The sequence below is a fragment of the Gambusia affinis genome, linkage group LG19 (assembly GCF_019740435.1).
Source record: "Gambusia affinis linkage group LG19, SWU_Gaff_1.0, whole genome shotgun sequence".
NCBI classification, from domain to species: domain Eukaryota; kingdom Metazoa; phylum Chordata; class Actinopteri; order Cyprinodontiformes; family Poeciliidae; genus Gambusia; species Gambusia affinis.
The window spans coordinates 19813229-19826904 of NC_057886.1; the positions used below are offsets into that span (position 1 = coordinate 19813229).

Below are 13676 nucleotides of genomic sequence, written 5' to 3' on the forward strand. Positions count from 1 at the left end.
TGTATTATGCCAAGTAATCCATTTTAAAACGTATTACCCAGTTGCTTGTGTAATAAACATTTCTTAAGCATTGGTTGGTGAAGGATCAAAATCAAAGTTGAATAGTTTTGCAAGGACACCAACTGTCTACAACAGCAACAACATCGTTTGAATCAAATGAAGCATGAGGACAAAGATCTTGGATATTCAAGTGATACTTATTATAGATCTTCTCTCACCCTGGTTGTCAAATGTTCTTCCTTTCCTTTCAAGGCAAGGTGTAACACCGCTTGAACTTCATGGAAAGGGCCTTACATTCAGTTTTATTACAGGAATACGAGCTGTGCCAGTGTCCTGCAACCGTATACCAGCACCACTTGGGAGCTTCCCCAAATGAATTTCTGTTCTTGGCAACGGGCTTGTTTATTTGCAGGGCTAAGAAGACAAGACTTCTCACTACAAAGTTATCAGTTCTTTAAACTTACTCATATTTTAGAGAGTAAAAATTAAAATTTGGGACATACTTTAAAGATTGCTGTCAGACTTATGTTTTATGAGCAAAAGACATGCTTATATGAGAAAGACGTGATTAAAAAAGACTCATACTAAATAAGACACTCTCAAAATTAATTGATGCAATTCTGCACCGCTAGTGTGTCATGAGAGAAAAAAAAATCATTACTTTTTATTGCAAATATTTGAAATGTGGATATGCTTTCAGACTTGATACTTGTGACATTTACTGACATTTTACTAAAGGCAACGCATACGATTTTTAAGAAAGAGAGGTCAAGTGACGAGTTCCTGAATTTAGCAATTGAAAATTTTAATTATCCATTACTTTAATTATTGATGCATATTATAGAATTAAAACACTATTTCAAATGCAGTGTTAATTGTTTTGTTGTTGCATTTTCTTTTTATTCCAATTAACAAGTTTTCAGTCTCATATGTTTTTTAACACATGTTTCTGAATTATTTTGATTTAGTAATAAAGTAATCAATTTTTTTTTGTTTGAAAAAGCTCTTAGCTTAATAGCTAGTAAATGTTACATCAAAAAATAGCAGACTGATCCTGAAATGTCACACGATGGGTCTTAAGATGACAAGGATGCTTGACCAAATGGAGAAGCTGACTGCTGCTGACCAAGGTATTTTCAGCCTGTATAAAAGCAGCAGCCCCAGACTCCGCTGAGAACTGATGGGCATCCCGTACAGGTCAGTCCTTTGTTGTTTAGATTAACTTACACTTGCTTGGGTTTAAGTGATTAATTTCATTTGTCTCTTTCTGTTACGTCTGTGATATTAAGTGATTCTTTTGTATTGCTGATTTGAGCTATTTGAAATTAAACAATTCCTTAAATCTTTCTTTTAATAGCATCATTAGACATCATTAAACATCAACTCAGCTGGGAGGAAGGTAGGATTTGTACAATAATAAAGGTAAAATAGATACAATAGATTTTGATATTGTAGAAATGTGTTCCAGAATATCATACAAATTTTATGAGAACAAATAAGATTAAACCAGTTCAAAAGTTGTTATTCTTACAGGACTGAAAAGCTGCCAAAATGAGCACGGATGCAGAGATGGAGGCCTATGGCCCTGCGGCCATATATCTCCGCAAGCCAGAAAGGGAGAGGATTGAGGCTCAGACCGCTCCATTTGATGCTAAAACAGCTTACTTTGTGGTGGATCCTGATGAAATGTACGTCAAGGGTAAACTTGTGAAGAAAGAAGGTGGCAAAGCCACTGTTGAGACAGATGGAGGGAAGGTGGGTAAAGCTTTGCTAAATTTTTTAATTTTGTCCTTTTCTAATTCCTCCCAAATGTTATATTTTAAACACTTTTTGACAGCCGATGTTATTTTCAGACTGTAACAGTCAAAGAGGATGATATTCATCCCAGGAATCCTCCAAAGTTTGACAAAATTGAGGACATGGCCATGATGACCCACCTCAACGAGCCTTGTGTGTTGTATAACCTCAAAGATCGGTTTGCGTCTTGGATGATCTATGTGAGAATTTAGGAAGAATACATTACCATAAAAATCTAAAATATACCAACTCAAAAGCAGGCTAGGATACTAAATAAGAATATATCTGTCTTTTCAGACTTACTCTGGCTTGTTTTGTGTCGTTGTGAACCCCTACAAGTGGCTCCCAGTGTACGATGCTGTTGTTGTAGCAGGATACAGAGGCAAGAAGAGGATTGAGGCACCCCCTCACATTTTCTCTGTCTCTGATAATGCCTATCAGTTCATGCTCACAGGTAAGATGTTGAACAGTGAGAGATGGTGTTGCATATTTACTGCAAAGCATATATATTTACAAATGTTTCTTTCAGATCGTGAGAACCAGTCCATCCTCATCACGTAAGTAACAAAAAAAAAAAGGTTTATACATATTTACAGAACTGTAACAATGAGGCTAGAAAATTAAATACACCCTTCGAGCGTCTACACAGAAGTTTTACCAAAAATGGCAATGCTTTCTTTCCTACTTTCAAACTTAGAAGTTTTGCCTAAGTGATGGTGCCTGCTGCTGAATTTTGTGTTGGTTATAAGTATGGGTAGTGATATCTGATGAAGGATATAGTTATTTATTTTCTTTTCCATCAGGTTGACTGTGAGCTGGGATGAGAAGGTTTTTGGTTTTTTTGTTTAATTTAAAAGGTTGAAACTGCTGGATTGTGATTTTGGAATATTTATTTTTGTATAAATGTACTGAGAGTATCGATCAGTATGTGTCCATAGTGAGATGTGTATTGTGAATGTATGTTTTGGCTCTAATAAAAAAAACAAAAAACAATGAGGTTGAATAATTTGAATGATCAATTGTTCCTTTCCTCTAGTGGAGAATCCGGAGCTGGGAAGACTGTAAACACCAAGCGTGTCATCCAGTACTTTGCAACAGTTGCAATGACTGGATCTAAGAAGGCAGAACCAGCGGCAGGAAAAATGCAGGTATGCAATTCTTTTTGTGAACAAAGGTCAGAGAATTACCTCTTAAATAATTCACATATTTAAGAGGCATGTGAAATATACCTCTTATATTTCACATATAGGAGATATATGTGAAATGTAAAATCAAATGTTATATTTTTGCAGGGTTCCCTGGAGGATCAAATCGTTGCAGCAAACCCTCTGCTGGAGGCCTATGGTAATGCCAAAACTGTGAGGAACGACAACTCCTCTCGCTTTGTGAGTATTAGGGGTGGGGAAGAAAGAATATCATGATTTTGGAGTTGCATATGAAGAATCCTAATAGTCAGATTATTACATATTTAGGGTAAATTCATCAGAATCCATTTCGGAACCAGTGGCAAGCTGGCCTCAGCAGATATTGAAACATGTAAGTTATTTTCACAAATTATTATTTGACTTAAAAATGGATTTTGATTTAAATGCAGTATAGTGTTGTATGGGGAACATTTAAAGACATGCACTCTTTTTGGGTGGTGAAACATATTTGCAGTAAATTATTTTCCCACACTAATCTTTCAAATTTAGATCTGCTGGAGAAGTCCCGTGTCACCTTCCAGCTGTCTGCTGAGAGGAGTTACCACATCTTCTATCAGCTGATGACAGGCCACAAGCCTGAGCTGCTGGGTATAATAGAGCACTTGCTCACAACATTTCAATGAAAAAACACACCATGCATGTTATAGCTATTTCTTCCAATTCTTTGCAGAGGCTCTATTGATCACTACCAATCCCTATGACTATCATATGATCAGTCAGGGTGAGGTGACTGTCAAGAGTATAAATGATGTGGAGGAGTTCATTGCAACAGATGTAAGTTCACATGTTTGGGTAACATAAATCTTACTATTCATGGGATCTTTGAAAGTTTAACTACAAACTTCATATCCATTGTAGACTGCAATTGATATCTTGGGCTTCAGTGCTGATGAGAAGTTTAACATCTACAAGCTCACTGGTGCTGTGATGCATCATGGCAACATGAAGTTCAAGCAGAAGCAACGTGAGGAGCAGGCTGAACCAGACGGCACTGAGGGTAATTTATAAGATATCACCAATATCATTCTGTAGAGACACAAAAATTGTATAAAATAGGTTAAAGTGTGTTTTGTTTCTTTCCAAAAGTGGCTGATAAAATTGCCTACCTCCTGGGTCTGAACTCAGCTGATATGCTGAAGGCTCTGTGCTACCCAAGGGTCAAAGTCGGAAATGAGATGGTCACCAAAGGTCAGACCGTCCCACAGGTAATTTATACCGGTTGTGATGTTAAGCAATGTTTTTTTGTTACTCCGTGATGCTCAGCAGTTGGTTGTTTATTTGTTTTTGTTTGCTATGTAAAACTGACAATTTTCACTTCTAGGTCAACAATGCTGTCAGCGCTCTGTGCAAGTCTGTCTATGAGAAAATGTTCTTGTGGATGGTCATCCGTATCAATGAGATGCTGGACACAAAGCAGGCGAGAGCCTTCTTCATTGGAGTCTTGGACATTGCTGGCTTTGAGATCTTTGATGTGAGTGAAGAAAAACTCTAAAATATCTAACGAAACAGAGTTGACTTCCAATTAAGTTAAAAAAAATTCTCAATAATTACAGTACAACAGCTTGGAGCAGCTCTGCATCAACTTCACCAATGAGAAACTGCAACAGTTTTTCAACCACCACATGTTTGTCCTGGAGCAAGAGGAGTACAAGAAGGAAGGCATTGAGTGGGAGTTCATTGACTTTGGTATGGACTTGGCTGCTTGCATTGAGCTTATTGAGAAGGTGAGAAGCTGTTTTAAAAATATTCTTGTTTTAATACTTACTTGATTTTCCTTTAACTTTCATAACAGATTGACAGAAACTTGCAGAACAACTTGAACTGAGATTTGCTCATATTCTGTGGTAGAGGAATAGCTGTGATAAAACATTTGTTGAATTGATTCTGCAAGTTCATCTGTAAATATTTACATGAGTTTGAATTAAATTTTAACTAAAGTTAAATTTCTCATTTAAAATGGTAATTGTTCACAGCCAATGGGCATCTTCTCCATCCTTGAAGAGGAGTGCATGTTCCCCAAAGCCTCTGATACAACTTTCAAGAACAAGCTGAATGATCAGCATCTTGGGAAGACTAAAGCCTATGAGAAACCCAAGCCTGGAAAGGGCAAAGCTGAGGCTCACTTCTCCCTGGTTCACTATGCTGGAACAGTGGACTACAACATCACTGGCTGGCTGGACAAGAACAAGGACCCACTGAACGATTCTGTGGTTCAGCTGTACCAGAAGTCCTCAAACAAACTGCTTTGTCTTCTCTATGTAGCTCATGCTGCAGGAGATGGTAAGATTTCCATGAACTAATCAGACAAAACTGCTTTAAACACAAATACATACGTACATATGTACATACATACATACATACATACATACATACATACATACATACATACATACATACATACATACATACATACATACATACATACATACATACATACATACATACATACATACATACATACATACATACATACATACATACATACATACATACATACATACATACAGACATTTACAATTTTATTGTGCTGTACTGGTATTCGTTTTTCTCAAACAGAGGCTGGTGGTGGTGGTGGCAAGAAGGCTGGCAAGAAGAAGGGTGGTTCCTTCCAAACTGTGTCTGCTCTTTTCAGGGTAAACTATTTTCCATACCCTAATTCCCATAAATTAGAACCTAATGTGTTGAGATTAATTGTATGATGCTGATCTACAGGAGAACTTGGGCAAGCTGATGACCAACTTGAGAAGCACTCATCCTCACTTTGTGCGTTGCCTGATTCCCAATGAGTCAAAGACCCCAGGTAACAAGCTCAGTCTTAGATATTTTACATTATATTATTTGTGGACACTGTTGAATAATTATCACTAAATATGTTACCAGGTCTTATGGAGAACTTCTTGGTCATCCACCAGCTGAGGTGTAATGGTGTGCTGGAGGGCATCAGAATCTGCAGAAAGGGCTTCCCCAGCAGAATCCTCTATGGTGACTTCAAGCAGAGGTGGCTGCTCTTGTCTTTCTGAATGTAAACACATGTTTTCAGATGTGAAGATGGAAAAAAGCAACATCCACATTTTCTCTCATAGATACAAAGTATTGAATGCCAGTGTTATCCCAGAGGGACAGTTTATTGACAACAAGAAGGCTTCAGAGAAGCTGCTGGGCTCCATTGATGTGGACCACACTCAGTACAAGTTTGGACACACTAAGGTATTTGGCTGGATCTTCAGTTGTTTTGGGGTTTTGATTTCTGATTCAAATTTCATAGTTATTCTGTACTCCTTAGTTTCTTATTGTAAATAGATCAGCTTTGTTTCTGTTTTGCTTTAGTTCATTCCTTTCTTAATTATTCTAGTTTATGTTTATTTCTTATGCCTCATTCAGTTAGATTCATTTTTCTAGTTTTCCTGTTTGTGTGCTCTCCCTCGCCCCTGTGCCATGCTCTCTCACTTTTCTCAGCCTGCTTTCTCTGCCCTCACACCTGCAGTCAGTTATCAATCAGCCATCAATTTTCTATCTAGAAATCAACCTCCTTTATATATTCGTTCTTCTTTTTCATTCACTCAATGCTGGATTCTTACCTTCCTAAGACTTCACTGTGTTATTGAACATCTAATAAACCCAGAATAAGACTTTTATATTCCTGTCTATATTTCGATCTTCATCTCATCTTGAAAAACAGGACAATAATTTTCAGAAAAGACAACAACTTTTTTGTATCCATGTGTTCTGACTTGCAATACTTATGCTGTCATAGGTGTTCTTCAAAGCTGGTCTTCTGGGTACTCTTGAGGAGATGAGAGATGAGAAACTGGCTGAGCTGGTTACCATGACTCAGGCTCTCTGCAGAGGATATGTCATGAGGAAGGAGTTTGTGAAGATGATGGAGAGAAGGTGGGAGCATTATTTTGACTGATAAATAGTTGCCCTTCCCTTTTAAAACATTTAGTAAAACTGACATGTTGTTTTATTAACTGATTTTTCAACCAGAGAGTCTATCTACACCATCCAATACAACATCCGTTCATTCATGAATGTGAAGAACTGGCCATGGATGACCCTGTACTTCAAGATCAAGCCCCTGCTGAAGAGTGCTGAGACTGAGAAGGAGCTGCAGAATATGAAGGAGAACTATGAAAAGATGAAGACAGACCTGGCTGCTGCTTTGGCCAAGAAGAAGGAACTGGAGGAGAAAATGGTCTCTATGCTCCAGGAGAAGAATGACTTGCAGCTCCAAGTAGCTGCTGTAAGTTGGCAGATTTCTTTAATGTGATTTATTTATATTCATACTAGAGTAATTAACCATGTAGTTCCTATGTTCATAAACTAAAATAACAGTGGTGTTGTGTATTTGGTGAACACCTGGTCTGGGTAAAAAGTGCATGTTTTTGAATCATCCTTATTAGATGGATATGTACCAGTATGAAAAAAAACCCCCATTAAATTATGTTTCTTCCCCCTCACTCACAGGAGGTTGAGAATCTCTCAGATGCTGAGGAAAGGTGTGAAGGGCTGATTAAGAGCAAGATCCAGCTTGAGGCCAAACTCAAGGAGACAAGTGAGAGACTGGAGGATGAAGAGGAAATCAATGCTGAGCTGACTGCCAAGAAGAGGAAACTGGAGGATGAATGTTCTGAGCTGAAGAAAGACATTGATGATTTAGAGCTCACCTTGGCTAAAGTGGAGAAGGAGAAACATGCCACTGAAAACAAGGTGCACATCATTGAGACACCAATCCACAGAATTTATTAAATCTACAAGCCTATACTTCAATTAAAATTGGGTATTTCAACCCCTTTAGGTGAAAAACCTGACAGAGGAGATGGCAACTCAGGATGAGGCCATTGCCAAGCTCACCAAGGAGAAGAAAGCCCTCCAAGAGGCCCATCAGCAAACACTGGATGATCTCCAGGCAGAGGAAGACAAAGTCAACACTCTGACCAAGGCCAAGACAAAGCTGGAACAGCAAGTGGACGATGTAAGAAAACTGTTTATTTGTCTTCCTCCTTAGGCATTAACCTAATGATGCAGTATTTGTATTGATTGATTACTGTGTGTGAATGTACCGACTATGCAATAGCTTGAGGGTTCATTGGAGCAAGAAAAGAAACTCCGTATGGACCTTGAGAGAGCCAAGAGAAAGCTTGAAGGAGATCTGAAACTGGCTCAGGAGTCCATCATGGATCTGGAGAATGACAAGCAGCAATCTGATGAAAAGATCAAGAAGTAATTTCAATTTTTCTTTATTTAGCTACTGTTCCACAAAGTGCCCCAAATTTATATCTCTTATTTTTTCTTGAAAACCAGGAAGGACTTTGAAATCAGCCAGCTTCTCAGCAAGATTGAGGATGAACAGTCCCTTGGAGCTCAGCTTCAAAAGAAGATCAAGGAACTCCAGGTACAAAAGATTAACCATAATAGCATTTGGAAGATTTTTTTTATTTTCCATATTGATCTTGGTTGATTACTTCAATGCATTTGAATTCTAGGCTCGCATTGAGGAGCTGGAAGAGGAGATTGAGGCTGAGAGGTCTGCTAGGGCTAAGGTAGAGAAGCAGAGAGCTGACCTCTCCAGGGAGCTTGAGGAGATCAGCGAGAGGCTTGAGGAGGCTGGTGGAGCCACAGCAGCTCAGATTGAGATGAACAAGAAGCGTGAGGCTGAATTCCAGAAGCTGCGTCGTGACCTTGAAGAGTCCACCCTGCAGCATGAATCTACTGCAGCAGTTCTCCGCAAGAAGCAGGCCGACAGCGTTGCTGAGCTGGGAGAGCAGATCGATAATCTTCAGCGCGTCAAGCAGAAGCTGGAGAAGGAGAAGAGTGAGTACAAGATGGAGATTGATGACCTGTCCAGCAACATGGAGGCTGTTGCCAAAGCCAAGGTGAGTGGATACTTCATGTTTTACAATGCTCAGACATATGAACTGCGGCTCAGAAGCACCTTTTACATACATTTCTGATGGTTTCAGGGCAACTTGGAGAAAATGTGCAGAACTCTTGAGGACCAACTTAGTGAAATCAAATCTAAAAATGATGAGAATGTCCGCCAGCTGAATGACATTAATGCACAGAAAGCAAGACTCCAGACAGAGAACGGTAATTCACCTGGACTTAAACCAGAGTTTTACATTGATTAAAAATTTTCAGAAATAATGTATTTATGACTTTCACAGGTGAATTTGCTCGCCAGCTTGAGGAGAAAGAAGCTCTTGTTTCTCAGCTGACAAGAGGCAAACAGGCTTTCACTCAGCAGGTTGAGGAGCTCAAGAGACACATTGAGGAGGAAGTGAAGGTAGAAAAGTCTGTTTATATTTTTTTTAGACATGTATGATGAGGTCAGTACTAGACAAATCATTGTACTATCAAATTTGTGCTTTCCAGGCCAAGAATGCCCTGGCCCATGCTGTTCAATCAGCCCGCCATGACTGTGATCTGCTCAGAGAGCAGTTTGAGGAGGAGCAGGAGGCCAAGGCTGAGCTGCAGAGAGGCATGTCTAAGGCCAACAGTGAGGTGGCTCAGTGGAGGTCCAAATATGAGACTGATGCCATCCAGCGCACTGAGGAGCTGGAGGAGGCCAAGTCAGTCATAATGAATGTCTCAATTTAATTATGTGTACATTTTATTATACATTTCTACTAATTGAAACATCTATGCACTACAGGAAAAAGCTTGCCCAGCGCTTGCAGGATGCTGAGGAATCCATTGAGGCTGTGAACTCCAAGTGTGCCTCTTTGGAGAAGACTAAGCAGAGGCTCCAAGGTGAGGTGGAAGACCTCATGACAGATGTGGAGAGAGCTAATTCTCTGGCTGCAAACCTTGACAAGAAGCAGAGAAACTTTGACAAGGTACAATAATTTTACAACAACCAAAATGCTGATTAATTCAGATAAAAACAGATTTTTAATTAATCTTCACATTTCAGGTCCTGTCAGAATGGAAGCAGAAGTATGAAGAGAGCCAGGCTGAGCTGGAAGGAGCCCAAAAAGAGGCCCGCTCCCTGAGCACTGAGCTGTTCAAGATGAAGAACTCCTATGAAGAGGCTCTGGACCAACTGGAGACCATGAAGAGAGAGAACAAGAACCTGCAACGTATGACATTATTAATAAATTCATCATAAAGAAAGAGACAACACAGAATCTTTGCAAGTCACAAAGTTTTGCTACTGTAATATTCCTTATCAAACTGAATAAGAACAAACAACAATTATTTCTTTTTCAGTCGGTTTTTGCTTGAACATTATTTTATTTACTTTTCATTGCAGAGGAGATCTCAGATTTGACTGAACAGATTGGTGAGACTGGTAAAACCATTCATGAGTTGGAAAAGGCTAAAAAGACTCTGGATTCTGAGAAATCTGAAATTCAAGCTGCATTAGAAGAAGCCGAGGTAAAACCCTTCTCAGTAGTTAATAATTTAAACCACATTATAAATACAAAATGCATATTCAGGACACTTTATTTTGGCATCTTGCTACCTTGCTGTATGCTTGACCTCTCAAGGGCACTCTGGAACATGAAGAGTCTAAGATTCTCCGCGTCCAGCTGGAGCTCAACCAGGTCAAGAGTGAAATTGACAGGAAGCTGGCAGAGAAGGATGAAGAAATGGAGCAGATCAAGAGAAACAGCCAGAGGGTGATTGACTCCATGCAGAGCACTCTGGATGCTGAGGTCAGGAGCAGGAATGATGCCCTGAGAGTCAAGAAGAAGATGGAGGGAGACCTGAACGAGATGGAGATCCAGCTGAGCCACGCCAACAGGCAGGCTGCCGAGGCCCAGAAACAACTGAGGAATGTCCAGGGACAACTCAAGGTGAGTTTGGTGTTAAACAAAAATTAACACTGAACAGTGTAAGACTGAACTGAAGAGTTTGACTCCAACATTTGTTTTTGTTATTAGGATGCTCAACTCCACCTTGATGATGCCCTCAGAGGACAAGAGGACATGAAGGAACAGGTGGCCATGGTGGAGCGCAGAAACGGTCTGATGGTAGCTGAGATTGAGGAGCTGAGAGCCGCTCTGGAGCAGACAGAGAGATCACGTAAAGTTGCCGAGCAGGAGTTGGTTGATGCCAGTGAGCGTGTTGGACTGCTGCACTCTCAGGTTGGGTTTTAGTTATTCACAAGAAACCAGGGCTTTTAAAGTCATTAAACCAACGCATCAATTTTTTTATTCACATTAATTTTCAGAACACCAGTCTTCTGAACACCAAGAAGAAGCTGGAAGCTGATCTGGTCCAGGTTCAGGGTGAGGTGGAGGATGCTGTTCAGGAGGCCAGAAACGCTGAGGAGAAGGCCAAAAAAGCTATCACTGATGTCAGTTTAAATCTCGGAAACCACACAATTTAAACATTTGTTTAACTTTTTACCAAAACTTGAAAAACAATATAATTTCAGGCTGCCATGATGGCCGAGGAGCTGAAGAAGGAGCAGGACACCAGCGCTCATCTGGAGAGGATGAAGAAGAACTTGGAGATTACAGTCAAGGACCTGCAGCACCGCCTGGATGAGGCTGAGAACCTCGCCATGAAGGGTGGCAAGAAGCAGCTCCAGAAACTGGAGCAGAGGGTATGAGTTCCAATTTCATTCAAATGATTTAACTGAAAAATGAACAAAAATGTATTTCTCATACAACTTCTACAAATCCCAGCCTAAAGGCACATACTTTTCGAAAGATAATGTTTTATCATTACATACAAGGTTCGTGAACTCGAATCTGAGGTGGAAGGCGAGCAGAGACGTGGAGCGGAAGCTGTTAAAGGAGTCCGCAAATATGAAAGGAGAGTTAAGGAATTGACCTACCAGGTAATTTTTAGGTTTTAGTAAAACTATAGTAACTTTCTATCTTGTTGTTAGTACTTAACATGTATTTCTGTGATATTTCTAGACTGAGGAGGACAAGAAGAATTTGGTCAGACTTCAGGACCTGGTTGATAAGCTGCAGCTCAAGGTCAAGTCTTACAAGAGACAGGCTGAGGAAGCTGTAAGTTACATATTATATCTAAAATAGCTGGTATTTTAGCCAAAAAGTAACTAAATAAATTACAATGTTCATAAACAATAGGTAAATATGACAGTGTCATATCTACTTTAATACAACAATTTAACAATTATTCCTCACAGGAGGAACAAGCCAACACCCACATGTCCAGGCTCAGGAAGGTCCAGCATGAGATGGAGGAAGCTCAGGAGCGTGCTGACATCGCTGAGTCTCAAGTCAACAAGCTCAGAGCCAAGAGCCGTGATGCTGGAAAGGTAGTTATTTTTTGACAATGGTATTCCTTGATGATATTCTGTCAGTCGGTAAATTAAATCTTAATTTTGAACTTTGATAATAACTAATTGTGTTCTGTGCTCTCCTTTGTCAGTCGGATTCTGCAGAGTAAGAGTCATCATTTACTCAAGTCCTTTCAATGGAGTTCATAAAATATGAACCAGTTGTTTGGGTATCTTTCTTGTAACAATAAAGATGAGAATTATTATTGGCTTTCATAATCTTGTCATTTATTTTTGAATGTCTCGTTCAAATCAAAATGTAGCCCTCAGCAATTTAGGCTTTTGTAGATTAAGCAGCGACAGTGTTGCACACAGTGCCAAATAAATCATTTTCTTTATTTGTGCTCTAGATTTTCAATGTAGATTCCCTAAATAATAACACCAGTCCTACCACATAGTATTGTCTGACATGAAAGTGCCTATTGCATGCTACCCATCTATAACATTTAACAGCTGTTTTTTGATCGTCAGTTTATGACCTAAATTAGATTTGAATGCTCCAGCAGATGACTAAAATAGATGCCATAAAACAATTATGGAGGACTTCAAAAGGCATTCCCTTAAAATAAAGAACAGGTAAACAACACATGTATATATAATGCTGTTTGTCTTCCTTCCCATGAATACATAAGGCGAATCAAATTCTGCTTAGTGCACACAAACTGCTCAGTCCTTCCCTGCATCCAAGCAATGTCCTATTTGAGATATCACAAGAAACACACATGGTGGTGCCAAGCCTGAGACTATGCCCCATGGAAAAAACCCAAGGCTTGGCCTGGAATCTTGGAACAGAATAAAATCTCCATGCATGCTTTCAATGAACTTTCACCTTCTCGCCTTGGTGGGCTTTAATGAAGGGGGACTACTTGATGCCGCACTGCTTTTGTATGCCTCTGAAGAGAGTGTACGGTGACAGAAAGACATGTCCATGTAATGCAAGTGGAAAAAGAAATCCATATCACAAACCTATGTAAGTGTATTGTTTTTTTTTTTAGCCAAAGTCCAAAATGTTCTAATGGGTACAGAGGAGCTGACTTCTTGAGGCAAAACAATAATCAACAATAATAAGCAGTCTGATTAGTTTTAGATACCATCACACAAAGCTTTGGAGAAGTGGAGGAGCATAGTGGGATAGTGTTTAGCTCTGCCCTAGGTTATAATCTTGGCCAGAGCTTTTCTGCCTACAGTTTGAATTTGCCCCATCATCTATTTGATTTATTATGAGTTCTCAGAACACCACTGACTGTTTCAAGACTGACGTTATGGGGGCCTTGTATTTACAAAACTAATTCATCAAACTTTATTATCACAATTACTACTAGTTTTAAACAAGACACTAAACAAAGTTTTAGCCTAAAAAAAATTCATATGGAGTCATGAGTAGTATAATTTAGCTTCAGTAGCGGGTC

The 13676-nt window shown here is 39.4% G+C and overlaps 2 protein-coding genes across 4 annotated transcripts in view; one reads left to right on the forward strand and one right to left on the reverse strand.

The window, feature by feature from the left end:
• xab2 (XPA binding protein 2) overlaps window positions 1-13676 on the reverse strand; it is an 89779-nt gene that overhangs the window by 10301 nt on the left and 65802 nt on the right. The gene's annotated exons all lie outside the window — the stretch shown is intronic.
• On the forward strand, window positions 1161-12473 carry LOC122821570 (myosin heavy chain, fast skeletal muscle). 2 transcript variants are annotated; one of them, XM_044099615.1, is made up of 41 exons: window positions 1161-1197; window positions 1358-1399; window positions 1534-1755; window positions 1854-1997; window positions 2095-2251; window positions 2327-2354; window positions 2834-2945; window positions 3090-3182; window positions 3270-3333; window positions 3492-3590; window positions 3673-3776; window positions 3861-3999; window positions 4089-4207; window positions 4324-4473; window positions 4556-4726; window positions 4976-5282; window positions 5559-5635; window positions 5715-5802; window positions 5883-6000; window positions 6086-6209; window positions 6757-6893; window positions 6990-7245; window positions 7470-7712; window positions 7801-7977; window positions 8080-8225; window positions 8307-8397; window positions 8489-8878; window positions 8966-9092; window positions 9170-9288; window positions 9378-9574; window positions 9658-9841; window positions 9919-10084; window positions 10258-10382; window positions 10496-10804; window positions 10892-11095; window positions 11182-11307; window positions 11389-11559; window positions 11692-11796; window positions 11879-11974; window positions 12115-12246; window positions 12360-12473. In XM_044099615.1, the coding sequence occupies exons 3-41, from the start codon at window positions 1552-1554 to the stop codon at window positions 12375-12377; spliced, it is 5817 nt and encodes a 1938-aa protein (XP_043955550.1). In that variant the 5' UTR covers window positions 1161-1197; window positions 1358-1399; window positions 1534-1551; the 3' UTR covers window positions 12378-12473. The 2 variants fall into 2 exon arrangements, with proteins under 2 accessions (XP_043955550.1, XP_043955552.1); XM_044099617.1 differs by lacking the exon at window positions 1161-1197 and having other exon boundaries at window positions 1367-1422.